The 13,524-nt window shown below is 37.2% G+C and overlaps 1 protein-coding gene across 1 annotated transcript in view; it reads left to right on the plus strand.

Annotated features, from left to right (window-relative positions):
- CUL5 (cullin 5) overlaps positions 1 to 10,218 on the plus strand; it is a 96,563-nt gene extending 86,345 nt beyond the window's left edge. The window contains 5 exon segments of the mRNA XM_522173.9: positions 9 to 184; positions 724 to 885; positions 2,836 to 2,954; positions 3,604 to 3,727; positions 9,397 to 10,218. Coding sequence (XP_522173.3) covers positions 9 to 184; positions 724 to 885; positions 2,836 to 2,954; positions 3,604 to 3,727; positions 9,397 to 9,591 — 776 coding nt within the window. The 3' untranslated portion in view covers positions 9,592 to 10,218.
- The last annotated feature ends 3,306 nt before the right edge of the window (positions 10,219 to 13,524 follow it).

Consider the following 13,524-nt stretch of genomic DNA (forward strand, 5'->3'; position numbering starts at 1 on the left):
CTCTATAGCTGATTCAGTTAATATAAAAATTCTGAATGCTGGCGCCTGGTCAAGAAGTTCTGAGAAAGTCTTTGTCTCACTTCCTACTGAACTGGAGGACTTGATACCGGAAGTAGAAGAATTCTACAAAAAAAATCATAGTGGTAGAAAATTACATTGGCATCATCTCATGTCAAATGGAATTGTAAGTAGATAGTGTGTTAGTTATTTCAGCTTTCAGTTTGGATGAAAGTAGCAGGACTCCGCAGAATTGCTTAAACAAAATAGATTTTTGCCTCTCTCACATGTAAAAGTTTGAGCAGAAATAGTGAATTTTTTTCATGAAGTTGATAGGGACATAGGCTTCTGGTTATACCATCATGCTTAAGATACTGCCATTGTCTACAGAATTCAACATGATCCCAACTATCTCAGTATTCCTGGCAACAGAAAGCAAAAGGTGAGGGTAGCTTACACCTTTCATTAGGGACAACTTCTAGAAGTTTCCTCTGTCATTTCCATTTGCATCCGCCAGTACTCAGTCACTTGGCCACATTTTGTTACATGGAAAGCTGGGAGATGAGCGTGTATTCTGGGCAGTCATTAACGTCTTCTAAAATGTTTATTACTGTGAAAGAGTGGATATTGGAAGACAGCAACCTTTTTCATATATAAATTCATGTCAGATATTAAGAGAGAATCATCATGAGATTCTTTATTAAAAATCTGTTTTATCTATTATAGATAACATTTAAGAATGAGGTTGGTCAATATGATTTGGAGGTAACCACGTTTCAGCTCGCTGTATTGTTTGCATGGAACCAAAGACCCAGAGAGAAAATCAGCTTTGAAAATCTTAAGCTTGCAACTGAACTCCCTGATGCTGAACTTAGGAGGACTTTATGGGTTGGTTTATGTTTTTTTGTTTTTAAGTCTGTATCCTCTCATGTAGCAGGAAATATATGATTGGCTTGTAATATATTAGTAAATTCATAACAGTTTCAGAATGTCTTATCAAGAAAAATAGAGGCCGGGCACAGTGGATCACGCCTGTAATCCCAGCACTTTGGGAGGCCGAGGTGGGCAGATCACTTGAGGTCAGGAGTTCGAGACCAGCCTAGCCAACATAGTGAAACCCCATCTCTACTAAAAATACAAAAATTAGCTGGGCGTGTTGGTGGGCACCTGTAATCCCAGCTACTTGGGAGGCTGAGGCAGGAGAATCGCTTGAATTCAGGAGGTGGAGGTTGCAGTGAGCCAAGATTGCGCCACTACACTCCAGCCCAGGCAACAGAGTGAGAACTCCGTCTGAAAAAAAAAAAAAATTATGCACACACACACACACACAAGATATTTATGGAAAAAATAAATTGCAAATAGGCAAGTTACCAAGGCAGAGAAAAGTGCTTCAAAAAAAAGGAGAGGCCGGGGCAGTGGCTCATGGCTGTAATCCCAGCACTTTGGGAGGCCAAGGTGGGAGAAGAGGATTGCTTGAACTCAGGAGTTTGAGACTAGCTAGGCAACATAGTGCAATCCCATCTCTAAAAAAAAAAAAAAAAAACAACAAATTAGCCAGCTTGGTGGCTGTATCCCCAGCTACTTGGAAGGCTGAGGTGGGAAGATTGCTTGAGCCCAGGAGGATGCAGTGAGCCACAATCACACCAATGCACTCCAGCCTGGGCAACATAGTGAGACCCATCTCAAAAAAAAATTTTTTTTAAAAAAGAGAAAGATTGAGTTGGTATTTAAGTGTTACCTGTGAGGAATGTGACCAGCTATGTACTTTTTTTTTTTTTTTTTTTTTTGAGACACTCTTGTCGCTCAGGCTGGAGTGCAATGGCGCAATCTCAGCTCACTGCAACCTCCGCCTCCAGGGTTTAAGCGATTCTCCTACCTCAGCCTCCCAAGTAGCTGGAATTACAGGCATGTGCCACCACACTCAGCTAATTTTATATTTTTAGTGGAGACGGGGTTTCACCATGTTGGTCAGGCTAGTCTCAAACTCCTGACCTCAGGTAATTTGCCCGCCTCGGCCTCCCAAAGTGCTGGGATTACAGGCCTGAGCTACTGTGCCTCAGATACATACTTAATTTTTATACTGAGAATGTGTTCAAAGATTTTATGATAATCAAAAATCTGAAAACTTTGGTCTGTTTGAAGACTTGTAGATTGTACTCATTAGCCCCCTGCTCACAACTACATTTTATTCCTACTCCATAGACCTCTTAAAAGTTCCAGTTTTTTTTGTTTTTTTTTGAGACAGAGTCTTGCTCTGTCCTCCAGGTTGGAGTTCAGTGGCACAATCTCAGCTCACTGCAACCTCCATCTCCCAGGTTCAAGCGATCCTCCCACCTGAGCCCCCCAAGTAGCTGGGACTACAGGTGCATGCCCCACGCTGGCTAATTTTTGTATTTTCAGTAGAGACGGGGTTTTGCCGTGTTGCCCAGGCTGGTTTCAGACTCCTGAGCTCAAGTAATCTGCCTGCCTCAGCTTCCCAAAGTGCTGGAATTACAGGCGTGAGCCACTGCACTTGGCCTGAAGTTCCAAAATTAATTATTACCTATGGAGGAAATAGCTGGTATATAACTGGCAGATGGTGTTTACTATGGTCCTGTGTGACCAATCCCAGTTTCTTGTCTTACTGTAAAGAGAGCATTTATTGCTTTCTCATAACCAACTCTTTTCACCTCTTCTCTTTCCTCATTATGCATTCAAATGTTATATGCATGGAAGTACCACACATTTTAAGTTTGTGTTTGTAATCTTTTTCTTGCCTATGTTGATTATGTGGGAGAATTGATCTTAGTATTCCATACTGTTTATAGATGCTAATTGTTTTCTCCTTATTCTTCATAGTCTTTAGTAGCTTTCCCAAAACTCAAACGGCAAGTTTTGTTGTATGAACCTCAAGTCAACTCACCCAAAGACTTTACAGAAGGTACCCTCTTCTCAGTGAACCAGGAGTTCAGTTTAATGTAAGCTCGTTAGTTGATCTAAAATAAAAACACCTTGTTTGAATTTTAGCACTTTGTTTTTTGCAAAATAATTGTTTTCCTTACATTATATTTAAAACATTATATACTGTCATCACTCTACACTTCCATCATTTAGTTGTTTATGGAAAATATTAATCAGATGTTTACTTCTTTTCTATATTTTTCATTGATACATTTTTGGTCTCTGACATTATACTGTATTGCATTTCATCTTTCAGGTTGATATCTTTTTGTGCTCTAAAGCAACTGTATTCAGAGAAAGCGTTTTTTGCGTTGTTTTGTTTCGTTTTTGTTTTTGTTTTTGTTTTGTTAAGACCCAGTTAGGCAATAACACTGAATCCTAACCCATATATCTTCAATTAGCTAGTCACTTTCATGGCAATATAAAATATTAACTTTGTTTTTACAGAGAATGTAGTCACTCGTTTTATTAACAGGTTAGTTATCATGTTTAAGGAAAATACATAGAGTTTGTTTTAAAGCAACATGTAGGTTATTTGTCATTTAACCTTTAAACAGTTCTGATATTTTAGCATATTTTTAAATCTTTTCTCTCAGACATTGTTGCTATAATAGGATTTTTAAAGTGTTTTTCACCGTAAAATACTTGATTCAATTCTTTTTGTAGAAAAAATGCAAAGGTTCAGAAAAGGGGTAAAATCAACTTGATTGGACGTTTGCAGCTCACTACAGAAAGGATGAGAGAAGAAGAGAATGAAGGAATAGTTCAACTACGAATACTAAGAACCCAGGTTTGTAATGTTGACAGAATGTCTGAAGTTTAAAAAAACTTTAGTTTTTTTTTTGTTTTTTAAATTTTGAAATCTTTTTTGAATTTAAAAGCATGTAGGGGCTAAGTGCAGTGGCCCACACATAATCCCAGCACTTTGGGATGCTGAGGCAGGATTGCTTGGGCAACAAAGTGAGATCTTGTCTCAATCAATTTTTTAAAAATATATTAAAAATTTCCATTCCAGTTGAAATATGAATTCCAGTTTCATATTTCATTGTAATGTGAAATTAGGAAACTTATTTAGAACCAAAAAAGTTCTCTAATATTCATTTCTTCTTTTAAAAACAGTTTAAAACTAGGATTAAGACCTTCTGAATATAATAAGTAACACCTACACATGATTGTTTTAATTTTAGAAATAGTCCTTTTATAACCAAATTTTTCAACTTTTACTATTTTCATTTAATACTATTTGAAACTTCTGGCCATTGTACTTTTTTTTTTTTTTTGAGACAGGGTCTCACTGTGTTGCCCAGGCTAGAGTGCAGTGGCACCATCTTAACTCACTGCAGCCTCAACTCCCTCGGCTCAAAGGATCCTCCCACCTCTGCCTCCGGATTAGCTGGGACCACAGGCATGCGCCACCACACTCAGCTAATTTTTGTATTTTTAGTGGAGACAGGGTTTTGCCATGTTGCCCAGGCTGGTCTCGAACTCCTGGGCTCAAGCAATATGCCTGCCTCGGCCTCCCAAAGTGCTGGGATTACAGGTGTGAGCTACCATGCCCAGCCCAGTGTACTTTTTAAAATATGAAACAAGACGAAAAGATTAAAAATGCATATTACCTATAGATCATGTAATAGGATAATGTAGCAGAGAAAAGATGAATGAATAAAAACCAATTGCATTTCTATGTGGCAATAAATAAAAGGAAAATAAAATAAGAAAAATACATACACATTTTTTAAAAAGTACTGTGTAGGAGCTGTATGAAAAGAATGGCCCTTTACTGGGAGATTCAGAAGGAGAGTTGAATAAATAGAAAGGTTGAGCTCTTTTTTTGTTGCTAAAATTTTTAGTTGTAATTTAGACACAATGGAATGTATCTTTCAAAGTATAATTTTCAGTGAGTTGTGATAAATATATATACCTATGTGAACATTACCCAATTAAGATACAGAACATTTGTGTCACACCAGTCATCTTCCCATGTTTCCAGGCAGGCTCTCTGCCTACCCCAGCTGATTCTTATTACCATCACTTAGTTCTGCCAGTTCTAGGTTTTCATATAAATGGAACCAGACAGTATGTACTTTTATGTCTGACTTTTTTTGCTCAACATGAAAAACTATATTCTTCCATTATAAGGCTGAATAACTTAAACAAAAAAAATTTTTTTTTTTTTTTTTTAGTGGACTCAAGCGATCCTCCTTCAGCCTTCCCAGTAGCTGGGACTACAGGCACATGCCACCGCACCTGGCAGCTAGGCTGAATAACATAAAAGATTGGTTTTTCTGATATTAATATCAAGTTCAAAATTTTAAAATTTCACATGAAAATTCAACTAGGAATATTTTTGGAATTTTACAAATTGTTTTTTATCAGAATAGATAAGAATGATTGAGAAACTTAAAAAAATTAAAAAAAGATGGTAGTGGTGGAACTTGCCCTGCCAAATACTAAAATATTTTAAAAATCTGTAGTAATAAAAACAGTATGGCAAGAAGATTAATTGAAGAAAATAACTTTAGGCTCAGCGCGGTGGCTCACACCTGTAATCCCAGCACTTTGGGAGGCTGAGGTGGGCAGATTGCCTGAGGTCAGGAGTTCAAGACCAGCCTAGCCAACATGTTGAAGCCCTGTCTCTACTAAAAATACAAAAACTAGCCAGCTGTGGTGGCGCACGCCTGTAATCCCAGCTACCTGGGGGTGCTGAGGCAGGAGAATTGCCTGAACCTGGGAGGTAGAGGTTGCAGTGAGCCTAGATTGCGCCACTGCACTCCAGCTTGGGCAATAGAGTGAGACTCCATCTCAAAAAAAGCAAACAAAAACAAACAAAAAACCTTACTCTGTAAGTATAGAAGAATTTATACAATAAAGGAAATAATTTCTATGACCTATGGAAAGAAAATGAATTATTCACTAAGTGGTGTTGGGAAATTTTTCTGTTTGGAGGAAAAGTAAGAAGATATTCGTAGCTATGCCAGGATAAACTCCTGGAGTAAAGAGTTGAAATGTGGCCAGGCGCGGTGGCTCACGCCTGTAATCCCAACACTTTGGGAGGCCGAGGCGGGCGGATCACAAGGCCAGGAGATCGAGACCATCCTGGCCAACATGGTGAAACCCCGTCTCTACTAAAATACAAAAAACTAGCCAGGTGTAGTGGTGCATGCCTGTGGTCCCAGCTACCCAGGAGGCTGAGGCAGGGGAATGGCTTGAACCTGGGAGGCGGAGGTTGCAGTGAGCGGAGATCGCGCCACTGCACTCCAGCCTGGCAACAGAGCAAGACTCCATCTAAAAAAAAAAAAAAAAAGAGTTGAAATGTATAAGCGGGTGTAGTCGTACGATAAGATGTGCAGAGAAATTGAAGTTCTTTTGTTTTGTCTTAATGTGACCCATAATTATGTACAATCCAATAATCTAAGCTGTCTTTAGGTAATGCTCAGACTTTATTTCCTCCTGATCCTACTCCATTCATCCCCATTCATTGCTATTTGCATAGGTGGCATCTGGATATATTGAGGGTGAGAGGGATTTGCTTGACTGGTAATGACAGTAAAGGGAGTGTCATATCTATGCAGTTATGACAGTGTCCTGGATTCTTGCTTTTGGCAGCTATGAAGTAGTTGATCATCTTTGGGAATTTGGCTTTCTGTTGGTAACTGCTGCTGTTGTCTACAGCAGATGAATTTATGGTTCATTCTTTTTCTAGTTGCTAAGGGCCCCATGGCCTCTTCCCTGCTCTCTTTCCCCTGCTCTTACTGAGCTCTTGAAGCCTCTGAGACTCCACTACATCTTCTGTGTGGCTCCTTGGCCTACATGGCACACTGTCTTTGTTCTCTGCAGAATAATGGCAGGATCACCTTGCCCTGTCATTAAAGGCCCTGTGGCAGGTCCATTAGCTCGAAACTCTTGGCTGTCACACTTGGGAACTGAGGGAGAGTCAGAAGTGCAGATTATTTCCCTCATACTGTGCTACTCTTTAAGTGACCTCCAGCATATCAAATAGGGGCCAGGGCCAGTGTCCCTCTGCTCTCTTTTCCTCTTAGGTTCTCTAACTACCACCTTCACCTCTATCTAAGGAGAAACTGGGATGTTTACAAATGCCTCTGCTTTTCCTCTGGGTTCCTGTAATCTTCAAGTGCCTGAAGGAACACACTTTCCTTCTTCCTTCTTCCTCTCTGAACCCCTGACATAAACCCCAATTTATGATGATCAGGAGCCTGGTATCTGAATACCATCAAGGGTGAGAGGAATTCACTTGACCTTCTGGTGTCATCATATCTTTTATTTATTTTTGTTTATTTTATTTTATTTTTTTTTGAGACAGGGTCTCACCCTGTTGCCCAGGCTGGGGTGCAATGGCGTGATCTTGGCTCACTACAACCTCCACCTCCCAGGTTCAAATGAGTCTCCTGCCTCGGACTCCTGAGTAGCTGGGATTAGAGGTGCTCGCCACCACACTGAGCTATTTTTTGTATTTTTTGTATTTTTAGTAGAGATGGGTTTCACCATGTTGGCCAGGCTGATCTCGAACTCCTGACTCCGTAATCTGCTCCCCTTGGCCTCCTAAAGTGCTGGGATTACAGGCGTGAGCCACCATGCCCGGCCTATTTTTCTATTCTTTTGAGACAGGGTCTCACTCTGTCACCCAGGCTGGAGTGCAGTGGCACAATCTCAGCTCACTGCAACCTCTGCCTTTCAGGCTCAAGTGATCCTCCTGCCTCAGCCCCCTGCGTAGCTGGGACCACAGGCGCATGCCACCATACCCAGCTAATTTGTTTTTGTATATTTTGTAGAGATGGGGTTTCGCCATGTTGCCTAGGCTGGTCTCAAACTCCACGACTCAAACGATCCACCCACCTCAACCTCCCAAATTGCTGGGATTGCAGGCATGAGCCACCCTCCCTGGCTGGTTATCATATCTATATAGGGGAAGTTGAAGGAGTTTTTCTCTTACTGAATAGTGCCTGACTCCCAAGTCTGTTGATTTGCAGCAAAATTATATTTTTAAACGTTAAAAGCAAATGTTACTTCTTTTTCTATTTTGACATTTCTTTTACAACAAACTCTAATCTGTGCTAAGATAGATATATGCCTTTTGTTTTGGAGACAGGGTCTCAGGCTGTGGTGCAGTGGTGTGATCTCAGCTTACTGCAACCTCCACCTCCCAGGCTCAAGCAATCCTCTTTCTTCAGCCTCCTGAATAGCGGGGACCACAGACACACGCCACCATGCCTGGCTAATTTTTGTATTTTTTATAGAGATGGGGTTTCGCCATGTTGCCCAGGCTGTTCTCAAACTCCTGGACTCAAGCAATCCACCCACATCACCCTCCCAAAGTGCTAAGATTACACACATGAGCCACCACACCCGGCATATACATGCCTTTTGTTGGGTAAAGAGAGAGCTGGTACTGGAAAAGGTAAAAGAGAAAAGAATATTTTTTTCTGATAACTCTTATTGTAAACTTAACAGTAATTAAGGAAATCATCAAGAAAAATTTTGATAAAATGACCTAGATGAAAAAGATTTATTTCTTTAGAAACTTAAAAACGACTGGGCATCGTGGCTTACACCTGTAATCCTAGCACTTTGGGAGACCGGGGCAGGGGAGTATTTGAGTCTGGGGGTTCAAGACCAACCTGGACAACATAGCAAAACCTTGTCTCTGTATTTAAAGTGAAGAAGGGGAAAAAAAAAACCTTAAAAACATTTAATTGAGTCAGTATAAACTGAAGATAATATTTGTAGCAAATATAATTAATTAATCTGGTAAATATATAAAGAGTACTACTTAATGACTTTTAAAACAGACCCCACCTGACCTGTACTGCTATACAAAGAAATAACTGAATACAAGGGAAAAATTCGGTGTAAGGGGTTTGTTATATTTTAATTAATGTTTAACATGATACCAGGTTATATACACATTGTTTTCACAGGTAAGATAACTTTTAAGAATGTGAATGGCATGGGAAAAAAGGAATTGAAGGAAATAATATTAAAACATTAGGTGTAGTTTTCTTTCAGCAGAGAAGCAGAGGTAATTTTGCTTTTCCTTATTTTTCAAAATCTCTATAGTCAGATTTTTTTTAAATACATACTTTAAGTTCTGGGATACATATGCAGAATGTGCAGGTTTGTTACATGGGTATACACGTGTCATGGTCGTTTGCTGCACCCATCAACCCGTCATCTACATGAAGTGTTTCTCCTAATGCTTATCCCTCCCCTATCCCCCCACCCCAATAAGCAGATTTTCTTTTATGGGGCATGAGAAAACAAAAAATGTCTTTATTTGTTAAGTAAAAGATACTAGTCTCAACATTAATCCCCTAGTGATTATTATTCATTTGGGTAGATGTTGGATAGAGGATGAATATGCATAAAAAGTCATTTTTCAGTTTGTTGTACTTAAAATAATTTCATATATTAATGCGCTTTTATTTTTATTTTTTCTTTTAGGAAGCTATCATACAAATAATGAAAATGAGAAAGAAAATTAGTAATGCTCAGCTGCAGACTGAATTAGTAGAAATTTTGAAAAACATGTTCTTGCCACAAAAGAAAATGATAAAAGAGCAAATAGAGTGGCTAATAGAGCACAAATACATCAGAAGAGATGAATCTGATATCAACACTTTCATATATATGGCATAATTTTGAATATCATGGACAATATTTAGAACCCAAATTTTGGAGTGCTTGGGCAGAAAGTTGTAAAGTTTGTGCTGGAGAAAGGTTTATTTGGACTTTGATTACATAAATATTAAAATCTCTGCCTTACCTTACAAAAACAACTATATTTTGCCAATCACATTAGTTAGCATGATGGCATTCCCTTCATGTTGCACACTCTTTGACAGCATGCTGTTTTGTGGAGAAACTTGCATTCATGAAGAGCCCATTATCAACTTTTAAAAGTGAATTTGATTTGTACCCACCAGGAGAAATACAGTTGGGAAGGGTGAGGGTGGGGTTCTTGTTGCTTTTTTCTTTTTTTTCCTCTCTTAAAAAATGTACTTGCACAAGGAAGGATCTTCAGATATTCATGCACTGAAAAATGCTGTTATCTTTTGTTTTTAAAAAATGCAATTAAAACTAGAAATAGCACTCTTGGTTTCTTTTGATGAAAAGAGTGAGCTGGTCAATGCAACATTGGGAAACGGCAGATGTAGGTGAGAAGTTAAGTATTTAATAGTATCAAATTGTTCAAACATTGCTCAGTATAATAACTGGATTTTAATGGTGACCTAAAAATGGTATTAAATATTTTCAACTTTCAAATGTTGGTTTTCTTTAAGCAGGAGACTGCTATTTTAGTTGTTGTTAAATGATGAGGAGTTTTTTTTTTTTTTAAATATGGCTGGAGAGCTTGTTTTGAAAAATGAAGCTTATATTAATTGTTGCTTCAATAGTTTAAAAAATTTATGGAGATAGGTAGGTCATTATGATTGCAGAGCCAAAATAGCAAAACAAACATATTAAGTGTGTTTACTAAACATATTGTGTGTTTACTAACACACTTAATGTTTATATACCTAATATTTATTATGCCATATCTGAATTTATTAAAAACAACACAGAAATCTCCTGCTCTGATATAGTTATGTAACTGATCTCTTAATCTGTAGCATAGAAGTATTTTGGTATTTTAAGGTCTCATGATTAGGGATTTGTAGCCTCAGGTTTGAATCAGTCACCTAGGGGTAAGAGAAAAACCACAACATAAGACCTGAAAAACAGAAGCAAAATTGTTGCACTCTTAATACGAGCAGTAAACTTGCCAAATATATGTACATATATATTTATATATTTTAAAAATAAACATTTTTTAAATCGTCAGAAGGCAACATTTACCATGTTCCTTTCAGTCTATCCAAAGTAGCAACTTAACTAGTTGCTGGCAACTGAATACCCAGAGTAGTGGAAATTTTAGGACTTGAGGACGTGAACAACTTGAAAGAGAAAATTTATTCCCCTTGAGGAAAGAATGGCTGAACGTGGGTTTTTATTCATTGTGGTGCACGTTTCAAATTTTCTTGCAAATTATTTTATATCTTGTTTGATGTTAAGTAATATTTTTAAAGTATGGTTTTTGAAGATAGTAGGAAATGGAGTACAGAAAGGCATACGGTATTATGTTACAGTGGAGTGCTTTCAAGAGCATTTCGTAGGATCTGTCCCCATCCGAAGAGGCTTTGTGAACTGCCTGCTGAATGGAAGGAAAGCAACTTTAAAACATTTAGAGTTTTGCTGAGTATAGCCAAATGCCTGTTCTGAAACTTATAGGAAATTGGAATTTTGTTTAAAATTTTACACTTTAAGGTAGCAAATGTCAATTATTAGACCGAGCATATTGTGAAGAATTAAACTAAAATTAGTACGTACAGTTTTCTCTAATTAGGTGACTGTTCATAATGGGTATATTTGGAATTTAGAAGAAATAATTTTGTAGTAATTGTGGCCCTTATGTTTAACAGATAATTCAGCATTGGCGTATTTGCTTGTCCCAATACAAGAATGCCAAAGGAGGAAACAGGAAAAATTGCCGTCCATTTAAAAAATTTAGGTTTGTTGTTTTAAACCATAATTGTTCTCAGAACTTTTTTGGAACTTCTAATTTTGGGTTATTTAATTTAAGAATGAGAGTCATGATGTTTTGATTTATGAAGGTGAATTTAATGCAAAAGTGGGTAACACTACATTCATAGCAAAGTTTTTTATTAAATTTTATAAATTTTTAATAGCCAATTATGTCCTAATTGTATTTTGGGGAATGAACAGCAGCAAATACTGTAAATGTACAGTTTTCTTTTCTTTTTTTTTTTTTTTTGGTTATGTATACAAAAGTTTTAACTACTTTTTGGTGTTTATGAAAATCATTTAGTTGACAAGGTGCCTATGCCATTGTTAAATTTTCTTTAAGTAATTTAACAACAGATTTGCTAATTTAAAAAAAAATGAAAAAAAAAAAAATCTTACCAGCAGTTTGTAAAGGTCTGGAATCACAGTTGGCATCCTTTATTCAGGTCTCTTCTCTCCAACGTACACTTAAAATTGGTGCCGAGTAGGGATAAAACCTGCAGTTAAGGGAAAAGAAAATCCAGCCTCCCCCTCCAAAAATATATATATATATATTTAATTTTTAAAAATTAGTGGTATGGCAATAAGACACTTCAGAGGCTATCTTAACCTCTGAATACCCATCTTCTAGTTTAAAGACAGAGACATCCCATCTGGAAAATGTTAACTTGTGTTGCCATCTTGTTGCCGGAGTAAGTAGACATAAGACAGAGTTTAAGAAGTAAAAATATAGAAAAATTTTGATGGTCACAATGAGATAAATATTAGAATATTACTATTCCAATGATTAAATGAGGATCTTGAAATAAATTCTGAAGTCTTCCAATTTTTACATTTATTGGAGGGGTCCCTGAGTTCTGTCAACTTTTTTATTTAAGTCTCTTGCTCTTATTTTGTGCATAAATGTTAAACCTTCCAAAAATGAAATGTTAGCTTTCTTTCTTTTACTTTTTATTAAATTTAATAGAAAATATGACCTGAGTAGTTAAAAAGTATTTTGCATTATTTGCAGTAAGATGTCTCTAGCACTGCTCAAAGGGCAAATTTTAAAACTTCAGTCTGGGTGAAAGATTTGCTAGTTTTACAGAAAGATTTGCTATCTTAAACTCAAGCTGGTTTTTCTGTTCTCATGTAAGTGACTGGGATGCTGTCTTATGAATTCTTCCAAGGTCATGTTTGTGAAATAAACATTACATGAGAGCTTTCCTGTCATCTACACTATATGTTGTCTGGAGTGTTGAACAAATTTATTTTAGTTCCTAAGTTGTAATCTATCCTCATATGGTCTATACGATTTTGAATGTGTGCCACTACATACTGAGATGATAATGCTGTACAATTTTAAGTGGTAGCAGTTTCTGTATGCAGTAAGCTGAAATATTTTGATGAACTGCTTAATTTTTGGATTTTATTTTTTAAGTTGTATAATTTATTTTCTTGCAAAATAAAAATGTAATATAAAAGCTTTTACCTATCCAGAAAATGTTGATGTTCTACTATAAAATAGTTACAAAGAGTTTAATTAAAATTTTTATAGTAGGTATATTTTTAAATTTGAAGGTAAATTAATCTCAGCCAGCCTTAGGAATCAGAAATATGAAAAGTAACCCACTTATTTATATTAGACTTCAAATTCTAATTCAAAATGAGAGCAGTCAGGAATGTAGCTTTTCCACTGATGATAGCATGTGGCTATATGCCTGGAAGAGGTAATAAAAAAAAAAAAAAATTCCAACCTGAAAGTGGTTAATATATTCATCAACTAAGATAGGCTATGTCATAACAAAATTCAAATTTTATAGCAGATAAAAGTAAAAAATGGGCCGGGCTCAGTGGCTCACGCCTGTAATCCCAGCACTTTGGGAGGCCAAGGTGGGTGGATCACCTGAGGACAGGAGTTCGAGACCAGCCTGGCAAACATGGTGAAACCCTGTCTCTACTAAAAATATAAAAATTAGCCGGGTGTAGTAGCGCGCGCCTGTAGTCCCAGCTACTCGGAAGGCTAAG

The sequence above is a fragment of the Pan troglodytes genome, chromosome 9, assembly GCF_028858775.2.
Source record: "Pan troglodytes isolate AG18354 chromosome 9, NHGRI_mPanTro3-v2.0_pri, whole genome shotgun sequence".
Classification (NCBI taxonomy): Eukaryota; Metazoa; Chordata; class Mammalia; order Primates; family Hominidae; genus Pan; species Pan troglodytes.